We start from the raw sequence: 18,688 nt of genomic DNA, 5'->3' as shown, positions 1-18,688 counted from the left end.
TCCTGTTTTATTGTTGCGAAAAAATACATTCATTTTTGCCAATTATGAATTGGTGTAAAAACTGCAAACTTATGCCGAACCCGCGTTAGGATTGCCAGTATTAAAGCGCAAGGGAGGTACATGTAACTATTGTGTGTATTAAACACACCTCTGGACATTAATCGCTGCAAACGGACAATTTAATAAAGCGAGCCTAAAAGCGTACGGCGTAATAATGTTTCCTACAATAAAATACAGTAACTAATAAGCTGAAAAGCACAAGCTTGCAATATTCTACAAACTATACCTTTTTTTAATTTTTTTTCTTCCGGTTAAACATGACGTCAAGTCCAACGTAATCTCAACATAAGAAAAGAATTGTTTAGTACATCTTAGCACCATTGATAACAGAAAATTGGATGGACACAATTTGATAAGGAGAAGAAAAGATAATCTGGTCAACTTTTTTTTTTCTATCTGAATTATTTTGGCACACCAGCATGTGTTAAACATTGATAGTTTTAATTATAGTTAAAGGTAGCGCAATTCAATCGCGGTAAAGATTTTGGTCGGACAGGGTCTGGTAGATATGGTCTGTTGGTTATCGAGTATTTGAATATTAAACTTACGTTTAACCCAACAATATTAATTTATAATACTTTCATGTTAAATACTGAAATCTGTTTCGTTTAGACGCAGTTGATAATCCGATCTATTACCCTCGGCGTAAGCAACACACTTAGCAACGGGTAACACAACGAATTGTTACATGCGCTTAAATTATGCGCGTACGGTTCGCCGTGGAATTCACGTCATTTCTACATAAAAGCAGTAAAAAAATCTCTTAAATAAAGAAATTCAGTATGATAAAAATAAATAGTGCCCGTTTGGGAGGATAACAGTTGAAATTGACACCCTTCGAAAACCATTGTCAACCTCCGTTTCGCGTCGGTTGACAATGGTTTCCTCGGGGTGTCATTTTCAACTGTTACCCTCCCAAAGAGGCACTATTTATATAATGGTAAAATATCATTAGATCCATCTTCTTGTTTACTAATTTTCTCATTATGATGCTCAACATATAAATAGCACAAGACCAGAAAAAAATAAAAGATATTGTCTAATACTGTGGCATCATGTTTTATTCGTGGAGGTCAATGTTCGTGGATAGCCAACTTTTTCCTCGTTTGTGGGGACGAAATTTCGTAGATAATGTAATCAGAATAATTTTAATAATAAATTAAACAAATGATTGTGTATAGGTAATGTAAGTGATGTAAATTTGTGGGCAAGGGTTACCCACGAAGGCCTCCAACATTGGTTCCCCATGTACAATGATGATTCAACAGTGACATTTTGACATTGATTCTAGTATTGAACAACGTACGCACTATTGGTCAATAGGGATGAAAAACAAATGATTGCTAAAACAATTGTCTAGTGGGTTAAAATAGCGGAAGACATGAATTTTAAATTGTCAAGTGTGTTATTCTTGGACAACAGTTTTAGTATTAAACAACGTTGGCCCGATTATTCAAAGTGAACGTCACACAATATATAAATGTATCGATTTAAAAAATGTCTGATACAATTATCGTTACCTTTCAGACGAATATGCACTGATTGCTTAAAACACCGGACTCATGGATCAAATATTGTAGTGTGACTAAGAAAGGACTCCTCTGTAGGTTATTCTCACCAGTTCAGGTTTTGAAGTCAGATGTCGATCTTGTATACTGGTAAGTATTATCATGCATTGTATATGTTATCACTCGATTTGGAAATTCATCGTATTTGTCAGATTTGCTGTATAAAAATATCACAACAATCGATATAGATAATGATGCTAATGAGATATGATCTATCTGTAGTACATAAATAGTGGTTTATAATCAAGTTGGAATCATGAACCCTCAAATAATTGCTTTTAGCAATTCAAAAAAATAAGATTTTATGATATTGAATAATTTTTAATCAAATTTTTAATCAAACCGAGATTTTACCGAAAACGGAATCTTGAAATTCTGGGAAAAAACCATGTTTTGCACTTAAATGTTCGGACACATAGAAAACATTCATATAGTAAATGTAGGTTTTTCTTATGCATTTAGCACATAAATTTGATACAATGTTCACACCATTGTTTGATTTACCGAAACTTCGTTGTACATTTTTCGTTTAGTTTTATGCCTCTATTCTGATTGTCTTCTAAAAAGAGCACAAATTAAACATTTTAACTTGTTATCGGACAACTCCATATTGTGACGTACTACCTATCGAAACATAAAGTCGAACATAATTTTTTAAACATTTTCTTTTCCAAGACTGTTACTATAAGTGAGGCCAAGTTTAGAACACACAAAACAATGATTTTGAAAGTCATTAGTTCGAATTCCGCTTGGACTTCTATAACTTTTGCCCGTCAAAAAATTTATAACTTAATTTTTTTTTTTAATTTTAAAACTGTAAAAGCACAGTGGCCTCTGGTTATTACGAGCTCGGATATTACGAGGTTTCGCTTACAACGAGATAGTTTTTTGGTCCCAAATTATAATTTCACTGTATTTCTTCAATGAAATAATGTACTTTTATCCAGGTTAATATCGTCAGACTCCATACAACTTTTATCAAATAAGCTATCAATCAATAATTAGGTGTAAAAGACTTACTCATTTTATTCTTGATCACCAGTCATTAGCTTATATGTGACGCAAAAATCCAACATGTGGTAGACTCTGAGCAATGTATATTTCACCGGATGTACGCATCAATTTCAACCTGTTTGATACTTTATCATCAGAACTACATGTATATCATACAGAATGTTAGCAGTCTAGTTAAAATCACTCTAAAAGCAATATTTTTATTGAAGCTCTTGTACTTCATTTAAGCATGCTTGTTTATAAAAATATAATACAAGTATTTGCACGATTTGATTTCAGAATAAGTTCGATAATTGTTTCTATTATTTAAATTTTTTGATATACATGTATATTAATAGGCCAACTGCTTCTGCATACATCACACATTTTCAAGGATACAAAGTGTGTTTAACAGTGCAATGAAACAGATGCATATATAATGAACGTTTACTTAGAAAAAAAACAACAAGTTGCATATTAGGGCACATTTTTTATTGAGAGAGAGCTCTCTAGAGAGAGTTACGTTAATTGTTAATTTAAAAAGATATTATTTAAACAACTGAATGAAAAATAAAGCATGGATGGCAATTTTCCACGGGGATTTTTTTAGAAGAAAATATAGCCCAATTGTCTGCTAGTATCATTCATTCGAACGTGACCTACATTTAATGCGAAATCATGTTCCACGTGTTTAATTTCATTATGTAACTTCAAATATAATATCGCCCACCATCAGATCCATCTAAAACATACGTGCCCCACTTCCTAATGTCGTGTGCTTGACGATGAAACAGCTGCATCCTGTTTTATTGACAGTACTTGTCTAGGAGACATTTTTCATCGGCTGGTAAAACTGTTTTTATGCGACATAGGGGCTTAATTTGCAACCTCTCATATTCGAATCAATCCGTATTACAATCGCACATTAAACACAATTTTTTTTACTCGGAAACATTACATCTTCAATATTATCAGGAGTTTTTTTTCGGTATATGATATAAAAGTAACCTTTTTAGCTCATCTGAGCTGAATTTGGGTGAACTTTACTGCTTATATTTCCCCTTTTGTCTGTCCGTAAATTTTAAACATTTTCAACATCTTCTCCAGACCCACTGAGCCAATTTCAACCAAATTTGACACTCCTAAGCAAAGGGGATACAGGGTTTTGAAAATAAAGGACCTCGTCATTTTTCAAAGGGAGATAATTATAAATAATTGAAAAAAATATTGAGACATTTTTTTTATTCTTCTTAAGAACCATTTAGTCAGAAAAAAAGAAACTTATGTGGAGAATTCTCAGGTAGTTTGGATTTCAAGTTGTCAAAATAATTTCTTCGGGGTCAGGGTGGGCCATGATGGGGATTGGAATTTATCTTCTCGCCAACTAATAAGCCAGGAAAGCTGAAAGTTTTGTGGAAGCTAGTGTAGATTCAAAGTTGTGAAAATCATGACCTCCAGGGGTAGGTGGGACCACAACGGGGGTTGAATTTTTACATATATAAATATTTCAAAATCTTCATCTCAGAAACCAATCAGTCAAGAAAGCTGAAACTTACGTGGAAGCAACCTCAGGTAGAGTAGATTCAAATTTGTTCATGATTTCCGGGGTTGGGTGGGGCAACATTGGGTAAGGGGGGGAATATTTACACAGGAATATATAGAGAAAATCTTTGAAAATCTTCATCTCGAAAACGAATCGGTCAGAAAAGCTAAAACGTGTGGAAGCGTCCTCAGGTTGGATAGTTTCAAGTTTATTAAACCATGATCCCCGGAGTTAGGATGGGGCCTCATGAGGGATTTTTAAATAGGAATATGTAGAGGAAAATATTTTTAAACTCTTCTCAAAACCGAACGACTAGAAAAGCTGATACATGTACTCGTGTGGAACATTATTAGGTAGGGTAGATTAAAGTTTGTTCAAATCATAATCCCCGGAAGAAGGATAAAATCATTTTGGAAGAAAATGGACCTGTTATAAACATATGAATATCCAAGGGAAAATAATTTTTTTTTATTTATACAGGATTATTTTACTTTTTAGGTTTTTGAGATGGTTCACATTTTGTTATTGTCATTTTTCATGTATCATACTACATTGTCCAGATAGTTTGTATTATGACTCCATTAAGCTGATTTTATCATGCCTAGTGTTGCTCAGGTAAGCGATGTGGCCTATGTGCCTCTTGTTTTCCTTATATGACATAATGTTATCTCTTTTCTCGATGAATATTAATATAAGTTGTAGAACTGTTTATCTTTCGTTGTAAAGTAAATGCTTTCAGTTTTGATTTATGAAAAAGTATTCTTTTTATTTGTTATATGACATAAAGATGGTTATTAGGAACTTTATATATTTTATTGTAACACACCAAGGGAAAGGTATCTTCGTTACGTAATCCGCATCAACAACCTCTCGGAATGTATTGTAATGATTAGAATATAAAACACTTAGAAAATACGCTTTTTCATAAGGGGCTCTATCGTATACCATACATTTAAGAGAAAAGTATATATTTCACATTTTTAGGTTAAATTTTAAATTCCTTGATTAACTATTTTAATTGGAATAAGAAATTAAATAAATCTAATAGGCTTTTTGAATCAAACTCTTCTGTTACATACCTTGAAGCTACTGGGTAAAAGAGTCGAATCATGGTGTCAATTGGGAGATAATGGAAGATAATGGCACCAGCCTAATCTTTATTCACGTGGTATGCGCAGATGCACATGTTCACTTCTATGATGCAGAGATTTGGTCGTCATATTCTACTTATCACGCACACCTATTTTGTACACGTATATACAATATATAGAAACGGGAGGCGGTTTCCATTTCTAAAATATTCTTATTTCTGTTCACGCTATTTTCGGAAAAGAGGGACGAAGAAAAGATGAAGAGGGGGCGCAGTTAGCGTCACCAAATCTATATTTTTATCTTTTATATATGGAAACAAAACTATCCATTGCTAAGAGTTAGAACAGTACTGCAATTGTAGTTGTGAGAAATAAGTAATTACAGCGTGTAATTTGATACTGTGCTGTAACTATAATTCATTGTTTAACGAAGAAATGTAAAGGAATAAGTGCAATGTCGAAAAAACAATCCTGAAAACTACCTTGCTGCATATTATGCATATCTCTGATAATTTCCTATCTGGTCAAATTTGGACTCCCATAGGGGAGCGTAAATTTCAATATAAGAATATCGATAAACAGAATTTACATTACGTCAAATCGTCCTTTAAGGAGCTACAATTGCTACCACAAGGTAAGATTTCAAGGTGCAAACATCCTTATACATTTTGTGTGTTTTCATATTTCTTAGCAAATATAAAGTATCCTAGGGTTCAGAGTTTAAAGTCAGACCCTGCATGTGTATGATGAAATTGTTTTAGTAAAAACCACACGAAAAAAAATTGTCCTGACAGGGCCTTGGGACAGGTAGGCAATGTATAATAATTATCATATGAGAAAGAAAAATTATTCATCTTCCTGAATTACCGTAGAATCATTTTTATTCGAGGGGGTCAATGTTCATGGGTAGCCATAATTTTCCCAGTTCGTGGGGACGGAATTTCATTTGTAGTGTAATCATGATAAATTTGATAATTATTAAACTTCATTGTGTATAGGTTCGCGGGGATGTAAATTCCTGGGCAAGGGTTACCGACGAAAGCCACGAACAATGATGATTAAACGGTATATATTGGATATATATGTATCTGGGAAATTGCTTTTACGATTATTTGTGGTAGTACCATGGGTAGTCCAAGTTTTATTCTAAAAATATGTTAGAGGTCACTCATAATTCAGGAAATGTAACTCCGGTGAGCAGTGTGACCCATGGACCTCTTACTAACAAAACATAATTTCTGTATTTCAAATAATATAACAACACCAATGTTGTTTTAATTTCCTGAACATTTAATAATGATGTACCAGCAAAAATCTGTTAATCCGATCTACGTTTTTGATATCAATATCTTTGTAGAATCGATTATTTATTTTACCACTAACTGCGTTGGCTTCGTTATAGTACTCATATATATATATATATATATATATATATATATATATATATATATATATATATATATATATATATATATATATATATATATATAAATAAAGCCTTGGTACAGCAAAAAATACTTAAATAAATAAAACAGAATGCGACAGTCCAAATTAAATAAATTGTTGGTTTAAATTTATTTAATTTTGACTGTCGCATTCTGTTTTATATATATATATATATATATATATATATATATATATATATATATATATATATATATATATATATATATATAGGTGTGGAATATATATAGGTGTGGAATAAAACTGGTTTCATTACTAATGCAGAAATGCAGGATAATATATATAGGTGTGGAATAAAACTGGTTTCATTACTAATGCAGAAATGCAGGATAAAATAAAATCGTTAATTTTTGTGAAGACAAATAAATGCCCGTGGGTTGTCATTTTTCAAATGATTCGATAATATTAAACTTGTAGGTTAACTCGTATAATGAGTGTACAAATTCCGTCGTTTTGTTATGACAATACAACCGAGCTGTGAATTGAAAATACATGCATGACATATATTATACATGTATTAGGGAAACCAAGGCAAACTGCTTACTGTTAAAAAAATTATGCCTGACCTGGGTTTTTTTGACAGATTATATAAACAGGACCAATATCAGCGTTCATAGTTTTCTATTCTACGTGACGTTTTCCGTTGCATTTTGCATGAAATAAATTAAAACCATATTTACACCTTTTACACGTATACATCTTTTTCGATCCGTTTGTAAACATGTTCAAATAACACAAAAAAGAATATACTGTTACTTGTACGGTAAAAAAAAAGGACAAAAAATGTCCTATTGAGATTGATTTCATTTAATCCAAAATTATTTGTTGGTTTTTTATCAGATTTGATTAAAAAAGCGTTTAACTTGAAAGTAAAATGTGTTGATCGTTGTATTTTACTGAATTAAGGATTAACTGAACGTACATGTATAGAACTGCGTAGTTTAAATAGCATTATCAATTCTCGCAAAACATGTATAACAACCTAAATACATGGTGTTGTAGATTAGTAAACTGATCGTACTAAGATACTTATGTTGTATTCAAAGCTTACCAAATTTGATATACTTTCAATTGGAAACCGCATTGGCCGGTATGAAGAATACCAACTTTTGATTACAACATTGATTGTAAGCTTTTGGTCCATACACTGCAATTTCATTAGACATTTATTATATTCTTTTCTGCATACTTTCCTAGCTATTCCTATATCGGTATATTATATTAAAGGTGATTGCTACCTTTATAATCTATATGTTACCCTTTGGGAATCTTATTTTTCTCGGGCTAATCAGTCTTCATATCTCTTTCACATTATCATGCAAATAGATTTTTACTTGTATGCCCTTTGCAATTTCAATGTATGAAAGAAGTGAGTATTAATTAAAAACTGTATGACAGTAAAAATCGATGAGAATTAATTGAACTGGGCTTCTTTTTTTTTTGTTTATTGCTCAAAAGTTTGTTAAACTCCAATTTGCCTCTGAAGAGTACAAATTAATGAATTTCTATAAAAATATGATTCAAATATATGTACACTGTTCATATTATAGGTAGATAATCATTTACGATCAAACCATACGATGAATAAAAAAAAAGTACCAGAGTGTGGAAGAACGGGCAAACAATATGACCAGTTGTTTGAATTCAAAACATGTTTATGAGTTGTTATAAGTTATAAACATTAAAGCAATGTAATAAAATACAAAAACATTTTTACTTTTTCAAACTCAATTTAGTTTAAAGACATGCATGTATTAGAAAAACAAGTAGTTGTTATTTTTTTTTTTACTGAGACTCGGTGATCAAGAGTTGGTCCAAAGATATATATTTCAAATTACTTATTAATGATTACTTCACTGCTCCTATTAGACATTTTGGCACCGTAAAATTCACTTTCATTTGTTATCGTTATGTAGATCAAAATCAATTCGTCCAACTAGTCCTTTTCAAAGGAATAAAAACATTCAGTAAAATGACAATGACACCTTTTACTTGAAAAAAAACCCATGTTTTTACGAAAATCGAATAAAAATTATTAAGTGCTTGTCATCTACTGTAAAACCATTTGCATGTAGGGGGGGGGGGGTATTCGTAGGTTGTCGATTCTTCATATCATGTTTTATCAAATGGGATGTTATTTTCCTAATTTTTGGGCCTTTCCGGCAGAGCATGGAAAAACACATGAAATGTATTAATATAACTGGATGTTAGAAAATCAATCAAAATGAAGTCGTTTCTTAGCAAATAGAAAGTATTGGGTAGACGACCTTTCTGAGTCTCTTCAGTGCGCATGCTATATCTTATTTCAAGTTGTTGGGAATATATGCTTTTAAGGTCGATCTAATATGACCTTTACACTTGACCTAAAAACTAATTCAAAGTCACTGCATACCCTTTGATAAAACGCACCATGTTACCAGATTGTAACAAAATGAGGGGGAATATGCTCCAGACAAGTATTTTTCATACATGTAGAGTTATGCTGTGACCTTCACAACTGACCTTGAAAATTGATTATACTGTAACTAATTACGATTTTCTCAAAAGTTCCATGTATGTAAAGTGGAAAGTGTGGAGAGTTTATATGTTTTAAATATTTTGGCGAGGTCCAATGACCTTGACTTTTCCCCAACAGACTTTTATCAATGTCATTGCACACTTTTTTACCTTAAATATTGGAGTCATCTTGGACCAGTTTCCGCTCATTTTCTTCGCAGAGGATGAACATATTGAAATCAAATTTGGTATACAGGTTTATCTGGATAATATCTAAGTCAAATTTGATATTGGGTTCGATCAAGCAATTTTCGACAAAGTTATAGCCCGTGGACGTAGAAAAATTCCACTCATTTGCAGTTTCCGCTCATTTTCTTAGGAGAGGATAGACATATTGAAATTAAATTTGGTATACAGGTTTATCATGATAATATCTCGGTCAAGTTCGATATTGGGCATGATCGAGCAATTTTCGACAGAGTTATGCCTCTTGGACATAGAAAAATTCCACTCATTTGCAGTTTCCGCTCATTTTCTTAGGAGAGGATAGACATATTGAAATTAAATTTGGTATACAGGTTTATCATGATAATATCTCGGTCAAGTTCGAAATTGGGCATGATCGAGCAATTTTCGACACAGTTATGTCCCTTGAACTTAGAAAAATACCAGTTATTTGCAGTTTACGTTCATTTTCTTTGTGGATGTTTCCAAGGGAGTGGGGCATAAATGTTTCACAAACGTGACTTGTTAAGTAAAATCACAGCAGGTTCCAGTCATTATATTCTCTTTTTACGTAACCATTCAATATTATTTCCTAACAATTATATGTTGATGAAATCTCGGACTTGGATCCGCCGAAGCGTGTCCACCACCTTACTCTCACTTTTGCTATATCGGGCTGATTATCGAAAATGAAAGTAAGTTTTTGGTTAATTGTACAATAATTATTTATCAGGTAAAAATTAAGTACAGTTTATGGACATCATATCACACATGTTGAAATACCAAAGGTGTAGCATGTGCAGGAAATCTAGTGCAGGCATTGTTTTAGTTTCCTGGCAAAATGTCTTAATCTATAAGAATAGCTGTGCTACAATATTACTTTTTCGATTTTTTTCTTAAAAATTACTTTAATTGCTGTCATTAGTAAAGTTGTTTTGTTGCTCAACCCTGGATCAAACCTTGCATTTAATAGATAATTTGTAAACTGACACAGCTTTAAATACTCTCAATACTGTGATTTATTATAAAAAGCGCTTTCGCGATGCTTTACGGTTGCAACTGCATAAAAAAAGTTGCCATCATTGATGCCTAGGTAACACATTCGAAGTTGAGAAAATATGCATTTGTTCGTATAGAAACTGTTGTGTATGTTACTATTTATTATCTTTCATTATCTTACGTAGATGTTGAGATTTGGATAATTTGCATGATGGTCTCGACATCCACGAAACAACCCACCGAGAAAATATTATGATTTAATTCAACGGTACATTTCTATTTCGTCTTTACAATACATACAAAACTACCAGACACAAGCAATAAAAGATGGTGCAACAAGGAACAAAATGACTTCATTTCGTCTAAACTGAATCTGTTTTGAATATATAATAAATTAACTTAAGCTGTTGCTTTACAATTTATTCACCAGGTATCGATACAATAGGCGTAGCATCTGGTGAATCGCAAAAAAAAAATCCCCAATAATATTAATAAGATGAGGCTACTTGATTTCGATTTATTATGCGCATATATTTTCATGTGAAAACTTAACCATTAATTTACCAGTTAAAAGAGCAATCTTAAATCAAGATTCAAAGTGTTTTACGAGTACCCCCCCCCCCCCCCCATCAAACAAAGCTATTGTTATGAAGCATCTTTGAAATGTTTCATACCCTTTATGTCCTAACCCAGTAGTCATCTTTCATTTTATTATATATTGATCATAAGATCAAAATCTAGGAAATGACTTTAGGGTTTTCTCTAGTTAAAGTGTTAGATCTTTTATGACGTCATCTTAATTGAATTGATATATCTTATCCTTTTACTTTACATTATAAGAGAATCAACTAGAAATAGCACCGTTTTTTGACGTTCTATGGGAAATCCTATAAAAAGAAATCCAGATACCTTATCTTACGAATAGACATAACATTTCAGAAATCTTGTGGCTTCTTTTATTTACTAGCTAGATCTTGACCTTGAAAAACCTGAAGCATTTTCTTTGCATTGGAGTCTTTCTGATTGATTTCCAACACTGTAATATGAATAGTGTAATTTCAAAATGGTTCAAAGAGCTCTTTATTAAATTTTAAAACTCTTGAAGTTTATTGGTTACCTTCCAAGGATAGTTTATCCCAAAAATGTTGCTACATAAGCTATACATTTATCGATTAAATCTTGCTTGCATGTAAATTACTATTAAAGTCTTGCAGATTAAAATAATCGATTTTAGAAAGATTAAATTGGAAATTCCTTTTTGTTGGCAAACTAAGTGTATCAAACTGTAGGATGAGCCGTGCCGGATAATTATGCCAGTGCCAAGGTGCATGAATCGAAGAAATCAAATAAGCCATTTAAAAGATCATTGCTTAAAGAGTTTGCAACCACTCTTGGTATTGATATACATGTATCTCACCGGTCGGGTAAGATAAGAAAACATAAACAAAAGAAAGTTTTCCCTAAGAAAAACAATTTTTCTATAGGATGTTTGGAAATTCCTACCGAAAATGCAGTAATCCTTAAGGAATTTAAAATCCGATATGAATTGAATAAAACTCCCATGAATCTAAATTTTTAGATTTTAGCCTTTTTTTGGCATCTGAAAGTAATGGTTCGGACAAACGAACTTGCATATGGACATATAAAGAACAAACAGGATAAATGTGAGCCAATGCTCGCAAGTATCACCCCCGCTTTGTTGTGAATATACGAAATAAGTAGAGTCGTCATTTAACAAGAAATTGAAATCTTATTGGTATAAAAATATATCCCAACCTATGACATGCCTTTACAAATAGTGTGGTATATTTTTAAGCATTTGCAATGAATTGTTGCAAACAAATTTTTGACGAAATTTTGTTTGAATATTTGGGCTAAAACCTAATTATAAACAAAGTCGTCATTTGACAGGAATTAACGTCCAATTAAATACAAAATAAATCCTTACATATGACAAACCTAAATGGAGTGTCTGAGAATTTTAAGCATTTGCAATATATAGATGCTGAAAAAAAATGCGTGAGAAATATTTGTTACGAATAGACAGAAGGACAGACGGACACAAAAGAGTACAACAGTATCCACTCTCTCTTTCACAGCGGGGATATAAAAAGTGATAAAAACACGTGATCATTTTGTACAGCTAAGTAAAGTTAAGTGAAAATATCACGAGGACATTTTTTTAAGCGTGTGCATCTTTATAAAAGGAATTCAATATCCAATCATATTTGTTCTTTTGGTGATTCTTAACGTCAGGGTTTTTTATAGACTTTTTGCTCATTTACTACAAAAGCGCTAGACGTGTTACAGTTATCCTTATCGTTAACCAAAATGGCAAAATTTGTGTAATAAAAAATAATAATGAATTAAAAATTCGCAGGGAGCGAATTCAAAGGAAGAGGTCTCAAATATCCGGAAAAGTGGGAAATAATGACGTGTAATGCATCGAACCAACCGCTACCGAGTGACATTATACTTTCTTTCTGCGGGATTGCATGGGTAAATCCGGTTGGAAAAAAGTGTGTAATCTAGGGTCGCATGCATTTAATATATTTTTTTTCATTTTATTTAAAACGGTATTGTTTTCTTTTTTATCAACACGATTATCTCTGAGAGAAAACACCTAAAATACAGTCCCTGCATCTTTTAAAATACATATTTTTTAAATAAAACGTCTACACATAACAATGTGTATTCCATGCACTCGATCAGTTTTTGCTCAAATCAAGGGATGCAAACATTTTCAACATACCTTGGCCTCGAAATCTTATTTGAAGTATTACAATAACAAAACAACGTTGGTGTTTATTATATATATTGTTACATTTGTGGTCAAATCAATCATTCTAGAATCAGTACGTGGGCTTCGATAATTGTCGGTAATGCCGAAGGCTTTCCTGTCATGAAATACATTGAATGGTATTTGTCAGATCAATCACTTGCAACGTTTCTTCCCTAATTACAATGTAAAAGCAAATACATATACCCGTTTATTATTTAAGAAAATAACATGCTATGTTACGCGCAAAGTATATCCAATCGCATGTTTCATCGATGTCGAAATTTAAAAACACAATATATTGCATAAAAAGACAAACTTCTGATATGTAGGCCTATGCGCATTTTACCTAAAAAGACGACCTTCTGATATGTATGTATGACGGCCTGTGCATTAAGGCGTTTAGATGTCCACTTAGACAGTCAGTGTTGTTGTTTTTTTTTCTTTTCTTTTTTTTTTTTGGGGGGGGGGGGGGGTTGGTTGTCAGTCAACACTTTACATGAATTGTCTTTTTGTAAAAACTCGTTAATTATACAGGGCAAAGTAATACATGTTCAGATTTGAGCTAGAATATTCAATATTTATTATTATTGTTGTTAAATTCAATTCTGTAACCTAAAATATTCCATTATAAATGTTTGGCCAATATTCCAAATCGTTTCAATTTCGTATTACCGAGCTCTTTTGAAAAAGCTCGAGAAGTTACGACTTTATAACAAAACATGGCTGGTTGAACTCGGGTAAAGTAAGAAATTATAAGCGTATTAGATTTAAAGTATCCTTTAAAATAGAGGTGTATCAAGGGAGATTGGGCATCTCGAGGCTGATCTTTAATGCAGAGTGATATTGACTACTAATCACCATCCTTCGCAAGCAAACATAAAGTCTGCCTTCAAACGGAAGGTCAGACACTATTTTTTAAGGTTTTCTGTGCGTTCGAGAAATATGCCAATTTTTGTTTCATATATCAGTCTAGTGAAGTATTGAGAGAAAGATTTTGGAGTGTTCTATGAAATAATTATTGGTACATGTTTACATGCAATTCGTGTTTTACAAAAAGAGTATGTTTTAACTTTTATGAATTTCATATTTTTTTAACAACAAAAAACTTAATACCAGGTAATTCCCTTCGGATGGACCAGCAGTCTTGACACATGCAATATTCGACCCAAAAAACGTTGTCATGGTCAATTATTGGAGCCGGTAAATATAGTTTTATTAAATTGTTCATTTAGCGAGAGGAATACACAAAGCACAGCAGTCTGATTTAATATGCTAAAATACGGGCCTTTATTATCAGCTCGTTGTTGCAGTGATAATATCTCGCTGGATGACAACTGTGAATTTCCATGAATGTATATAAATCGATCAATTGCCGCTGATGTTTATTTCATGGACTAACGCCGAGCTAGTAAGAGGTATGTCTCTTTACTGTTATACTTTTATCTTCTCTTTTATAAGTGGGCTTTCAATTTTTAACGAAAGGAACATTTGCAAGATTTTTTTTTTAATTAATTTTTGCTTAGTTTGTACATGATTTTTTGCGTTTTAAAATTTTTTTCTCAAGTTTAAACAAGAAATTAAAGCAATAATTTTTTATAGTTAAATGGCTTCATCATCTAGAATAAAAAAAAAACGAGCTTAGATGTTTGATAATAAAATCAATTTACTTTAACTTATCACGTATGCTCTCTGAAATAAAGAATTACGGTGCATATTCTTCATGATATCCAAATCACGCACATCCTTACTAAAGCCAAATTATTAATAAGTTCTTCTTTCAAATATGCAAAATTGATTTTAATTGTCTCAAATGATTTCATTTTTTTTTTTTTTTGAAAAATAGAATGCTGTTAGATTATAATTTTTTTCAACAAAATTTATTCATAGTCATAAAGTGCGATAGAAAGTGTTTATAAATCAATAGTGACGTCTTAAAGGATCAAGCGCAATAAAAGAACAATTGAATATATTGCCATAGACTTTACTACATCTTGACGTAACAATCAAATAACAATTTATATGTTACGGTAAATTATTATTTTTGTGTTGATCAGTTGCTAGAATAAACTAACTTACTTTTATGCATAAACTAATACTATCTGTTTTATATTCAAATATTGAGCAAATCTATAATTATATCATTAGCAATAATACTTATAGAGGATATAAACTAGACAGTATAAATTATTAAACGGAAGGCCGTATCAAACAGAAAAAGCGCCCGCGCGCACGACGGTCCGTTAATGTTTATAAATAATTCCATAATTACATATCCTATAGCATTCACTCTTTATAATTTTGATTTTAAATGTGTGTATGTGTGTTTGTGTGTCGGATGTTTGATGACCAAAGGAAAACAAACAAAAAAGTGTGAAATAAAAGCACAAAGCAAGACGTTCTCTTCCATCAATTTTACAAGAATTGATTTATACTGACAATTAGTAATACCAAATGACATGAAATCAGCTCAAGTGGAGAGAAAAAAAAACCAAACACATAAAAAGAAAAATCACATGCAATACACGTTTAATTTGTTTCAAATGATGCAGCGTAAAAGTATAACCCAACTCTCATTGATGTAAGGATTGTTATGGTCTACGAACCACGCTATTTGATGTTGTTGCCTGAAGCTACCTCTGGTTAGTCATTTGTGTAAGAACGACTGTAAAATCAATAAACTAGATCAGGCATACAAGGTTTGTAATTAATAAAGTGTGTTCAAAACTCGGCAATCTAGGTTAATCATTGTTCAAAGTGGGTCTAAAACTAACATTTATGTACATGAACAAGAAAATCCACCGTTTGATGTTCTGACATATCATTTTGCTAGGTGACTACAGAACAACAATGTCACAGATGTATTAAAAAAATGTTTTGCAATGAGCACAAACACACATACATTATTGTGCAGGTAAATTCGTTTTAAAAACCTGGAAACTTTGTTCTTTGATTGCTACATAGACACGTTTTTGCTTATTTCAGAGCATCTAAATGGATAATAGAACGGTATTAGAGAATGCGTCGATGTCAAATCTCAGCTGCAACTCCTCGAGGTGTTATCAGGGCATCACGCTGAATCAGACGCAGCTAGTGTACCAATTCCTCCAGGTCTACATTTTACCGGTGATCGTCTTCTCTGGACTTATAGGAAACACACTGTCAGCGTGTGCGTTCCTCGTCAAAGAACTCCGACGAATATCCTCCACGGTTTACGTGATTGCTGTTTTGAGCGCCGATAGTGGAGTGCTGGTTTCTCTATCTTTCGTGTGGCTAGAAGGTCTCGGTTTTCGGTTGAATCATGAAGAGGGCATGTGCCAATTCCAAGTGTATTGGAGTTACATCTGTACGTTTTTATCAATCTGGTTCGTGGTTTGCATAACTGTTGAAAATTACATTACAATATGCCATCCAACCCGAATTACCTCGATGTGCACAGTTCGGCGGGCCGTGATCACAACTGTGTCGTTGTTGGCGTTCGCTCTGAGTTTTTACTCGGTGTTTATTGTGACAACCACGGTCAACGTTCACAATATTGGTGTCAGATCCGTCAAGATGTGCGAAACAGGGACCAAATATACACAGCTACTGGTGTTATTCGTCAATGCAGACACGACCATTACGTTCATTGTTCCTTTGGTTTTGATCCTATTCATGCTGATCGCAATCTCTCTTTCTGTCATCAAGTCGGTGCAACTCAAGAAGAAACGAAGCATGAATCAAAGACATTCGAACAATAACAGAGCTAAGTCCATCCCGCAGGTGCGCGTTGCCAAAATGTTGTATATTTTGTCATTGACCTTTGTCATCCTGAGCATTCCAAGTCATATTCTACGAACGTACATCTCATTCGGACCATCGTCAGACACAATGCAGGTATCAGAGACTGTCGCGTTGGTTCATGCCGTGCTTCAATTTGTTTACTATACTAACTTTTCAATTAAATTTTTGTTGTTTGCATTTTGTAGTAAAAATTTTCGTAAGTCCTTAGCGACCGCTTTGGGATGTCGCCACTTTTCATACTCTCCTGTGAGTAATACAGAAAGTACAAGATTATAATAAAATTCAATTTCTCAAGTTTTTTGTTCTTTGTTTTTTTTGGGTTTTTTTTGTTGCTACTGCTGTTGGCAAAACATCACAAATGAACCTGTGCAATCTATTTTGTATGGGCAATGTGCACTCAATGTTTTGAGTTTTTCTAGCACGATATATATGTTTTATATGGATTTCTCAGTAATGCCTATATTAAATGTTCATTCAAAATGTAATATTTGGTTATTAAAGTAAAGAGATTGTGAGAAAGAACATAATCCAAGTTCTCTGACGTGCCATCAATTCGTGTCATTCTACAACATTACATAATCCTCAGGAGAAAAGCTTCATTTTTCTACTGCTATTCATAAAGGCAATTTTAGGACATTGAAACTGAAAAATGAAAGAAAGAGTAAGCGTGCGTACAAATGAAATCATTCAAACTTTAATGACTTTTCCGCCATTCAGACGGATGTTTAAATCACTGCGTTCTCGGAGAATGAAAAAACCCACCCTGGACTGTTTAGATCAAATGATTAATTACATATAAAATGTAGGACTATCTTCGCAACTCATTAACGAAAAATTAAACAGATGATCGACCATCCGATAAATTCAACCCGATGGAAGACTCTCACACAATTAGACAAATTCAAATGGCTCCTAGCATAAGAAAATGGTACCCGCGCGTAAGTCGACCTTTTCAGCTGAACAGCTTATAATGTACACCAATTTCAGCAGCTGCAAGATAAAAGAACAAATGGCTTTATTGAAATCATTAAAATCCCGCGCAATTTCCCTCAAGATAAATCAAGAACTGACGATTGCCTTTTGCAAAAGGAAATGATAACCTAGAAGGTAACATTATTACATCATAAATTATTTGTAACTGAATAAAAATACCTCAAAGGCTTTAAACTTTGCTGTCTAGAGTATCCGTTCGCTACAATAGGTTAACATTTATTCCACATTGGCTTTTATATTATAAATCTCTCTCGTACTATTATTATACATGCAGATATTCGTTAAAATCTGGCAGCATTGACTACAATAGCTGTGAGAATTGAAAACTTTTCATAATCAAACTGATGGAACTCATGCGAATTGATAAATAAACAATTCTATCAAAATTTGGTAATCATTTTTATGCAGGATATATCTCGTGAATGAAAGTCAACTTCTTTAAAAAAAATGGCATATCATATTTTATATTATCCACCTCGGTCTATCAACAACAATGATGACGAGGAGGAAGAGAAGGCAGCCAAGTTTGACAGATTTTGGCAAAGACAAAAAATAAAGGCAGACGAACAAGGATAGGAACAAAGCCAAAATCGTCATCAGAGACCATGCAGATTGATGAAATAGGAATTAAAGCAGAATTGAACTTAATTTTCAATTATGAAGTTGTAGGGGCTTTGCTAGTCAAGTTCGTGCT

The 18,688-nt window shown here is 32.7% G+C and overlaps 1 protein-coding gene across 2 annotated transcripts; it reads left to right on the top strand.

The window, feature by feature from the left end:
* The first annotated feature begins 1,697 nt into the window (after positions 1-1,697).
* On the top strand, positions 1,698-17,328 carry LOC128181145 (neuropeptides capa receptor-like). Of its 2 annotated transcripts, none has more exons than XM_052849435.1 (2): positions 1,698-1,718; positions 16,204-17,328. In XM_052849435.1, the coding sequence occupies exon 2, from the start codon at positions 16,213-16,215 to the stop codon at positions 17,275-17,277; it is 1,065 nt and encodes a 354-aa protein (XP_052705395.1). In that variant the 5' UTR covers positions 1,698-1,718; positions 16,204-16,212; the 3' UTR covers positions 17,278-17,328. The 2 variants fall into 2 exon arrangements, with proteins under 2 accessions (XP_052705395.1, XP_052705394.1); XM_052849434.1 differs by lacking the exon at positions 1,698-1,718 and adding an exon at positions 14,497-14,636.
* The last annotated feature ends 1,360 nt before the right edge of the window (positions 17,329-18,688 follow it).

Source organism: Crassostrea angulata, chromosome 4, assembly GCF_025612915.1.
Source record: "Crassostrea angulata isolate pt1a10 chromosome 4, ASM2561291v2, whole genome shotgun sequence".
Taxonomy (NCBI): Eukaryota; Metazoa; Mollusca; class Bivalvia; order Ostreida; family Ostreidae; genus Magallana; species Magallana angulata.
Note: the sequence above shows the minus strand (reverse complement) of the source record. Positions and strands in the feature narration are given on the sequence as shown.

Coding starts and splice junctions, on each gene's coding strand:
- LOC128181145 (XM_052849435.1), top strand. CDS start 16,213: ATGGATAATAGAACGGTATTAGAGAATGCGTCGATGTCAAATCTCAGC.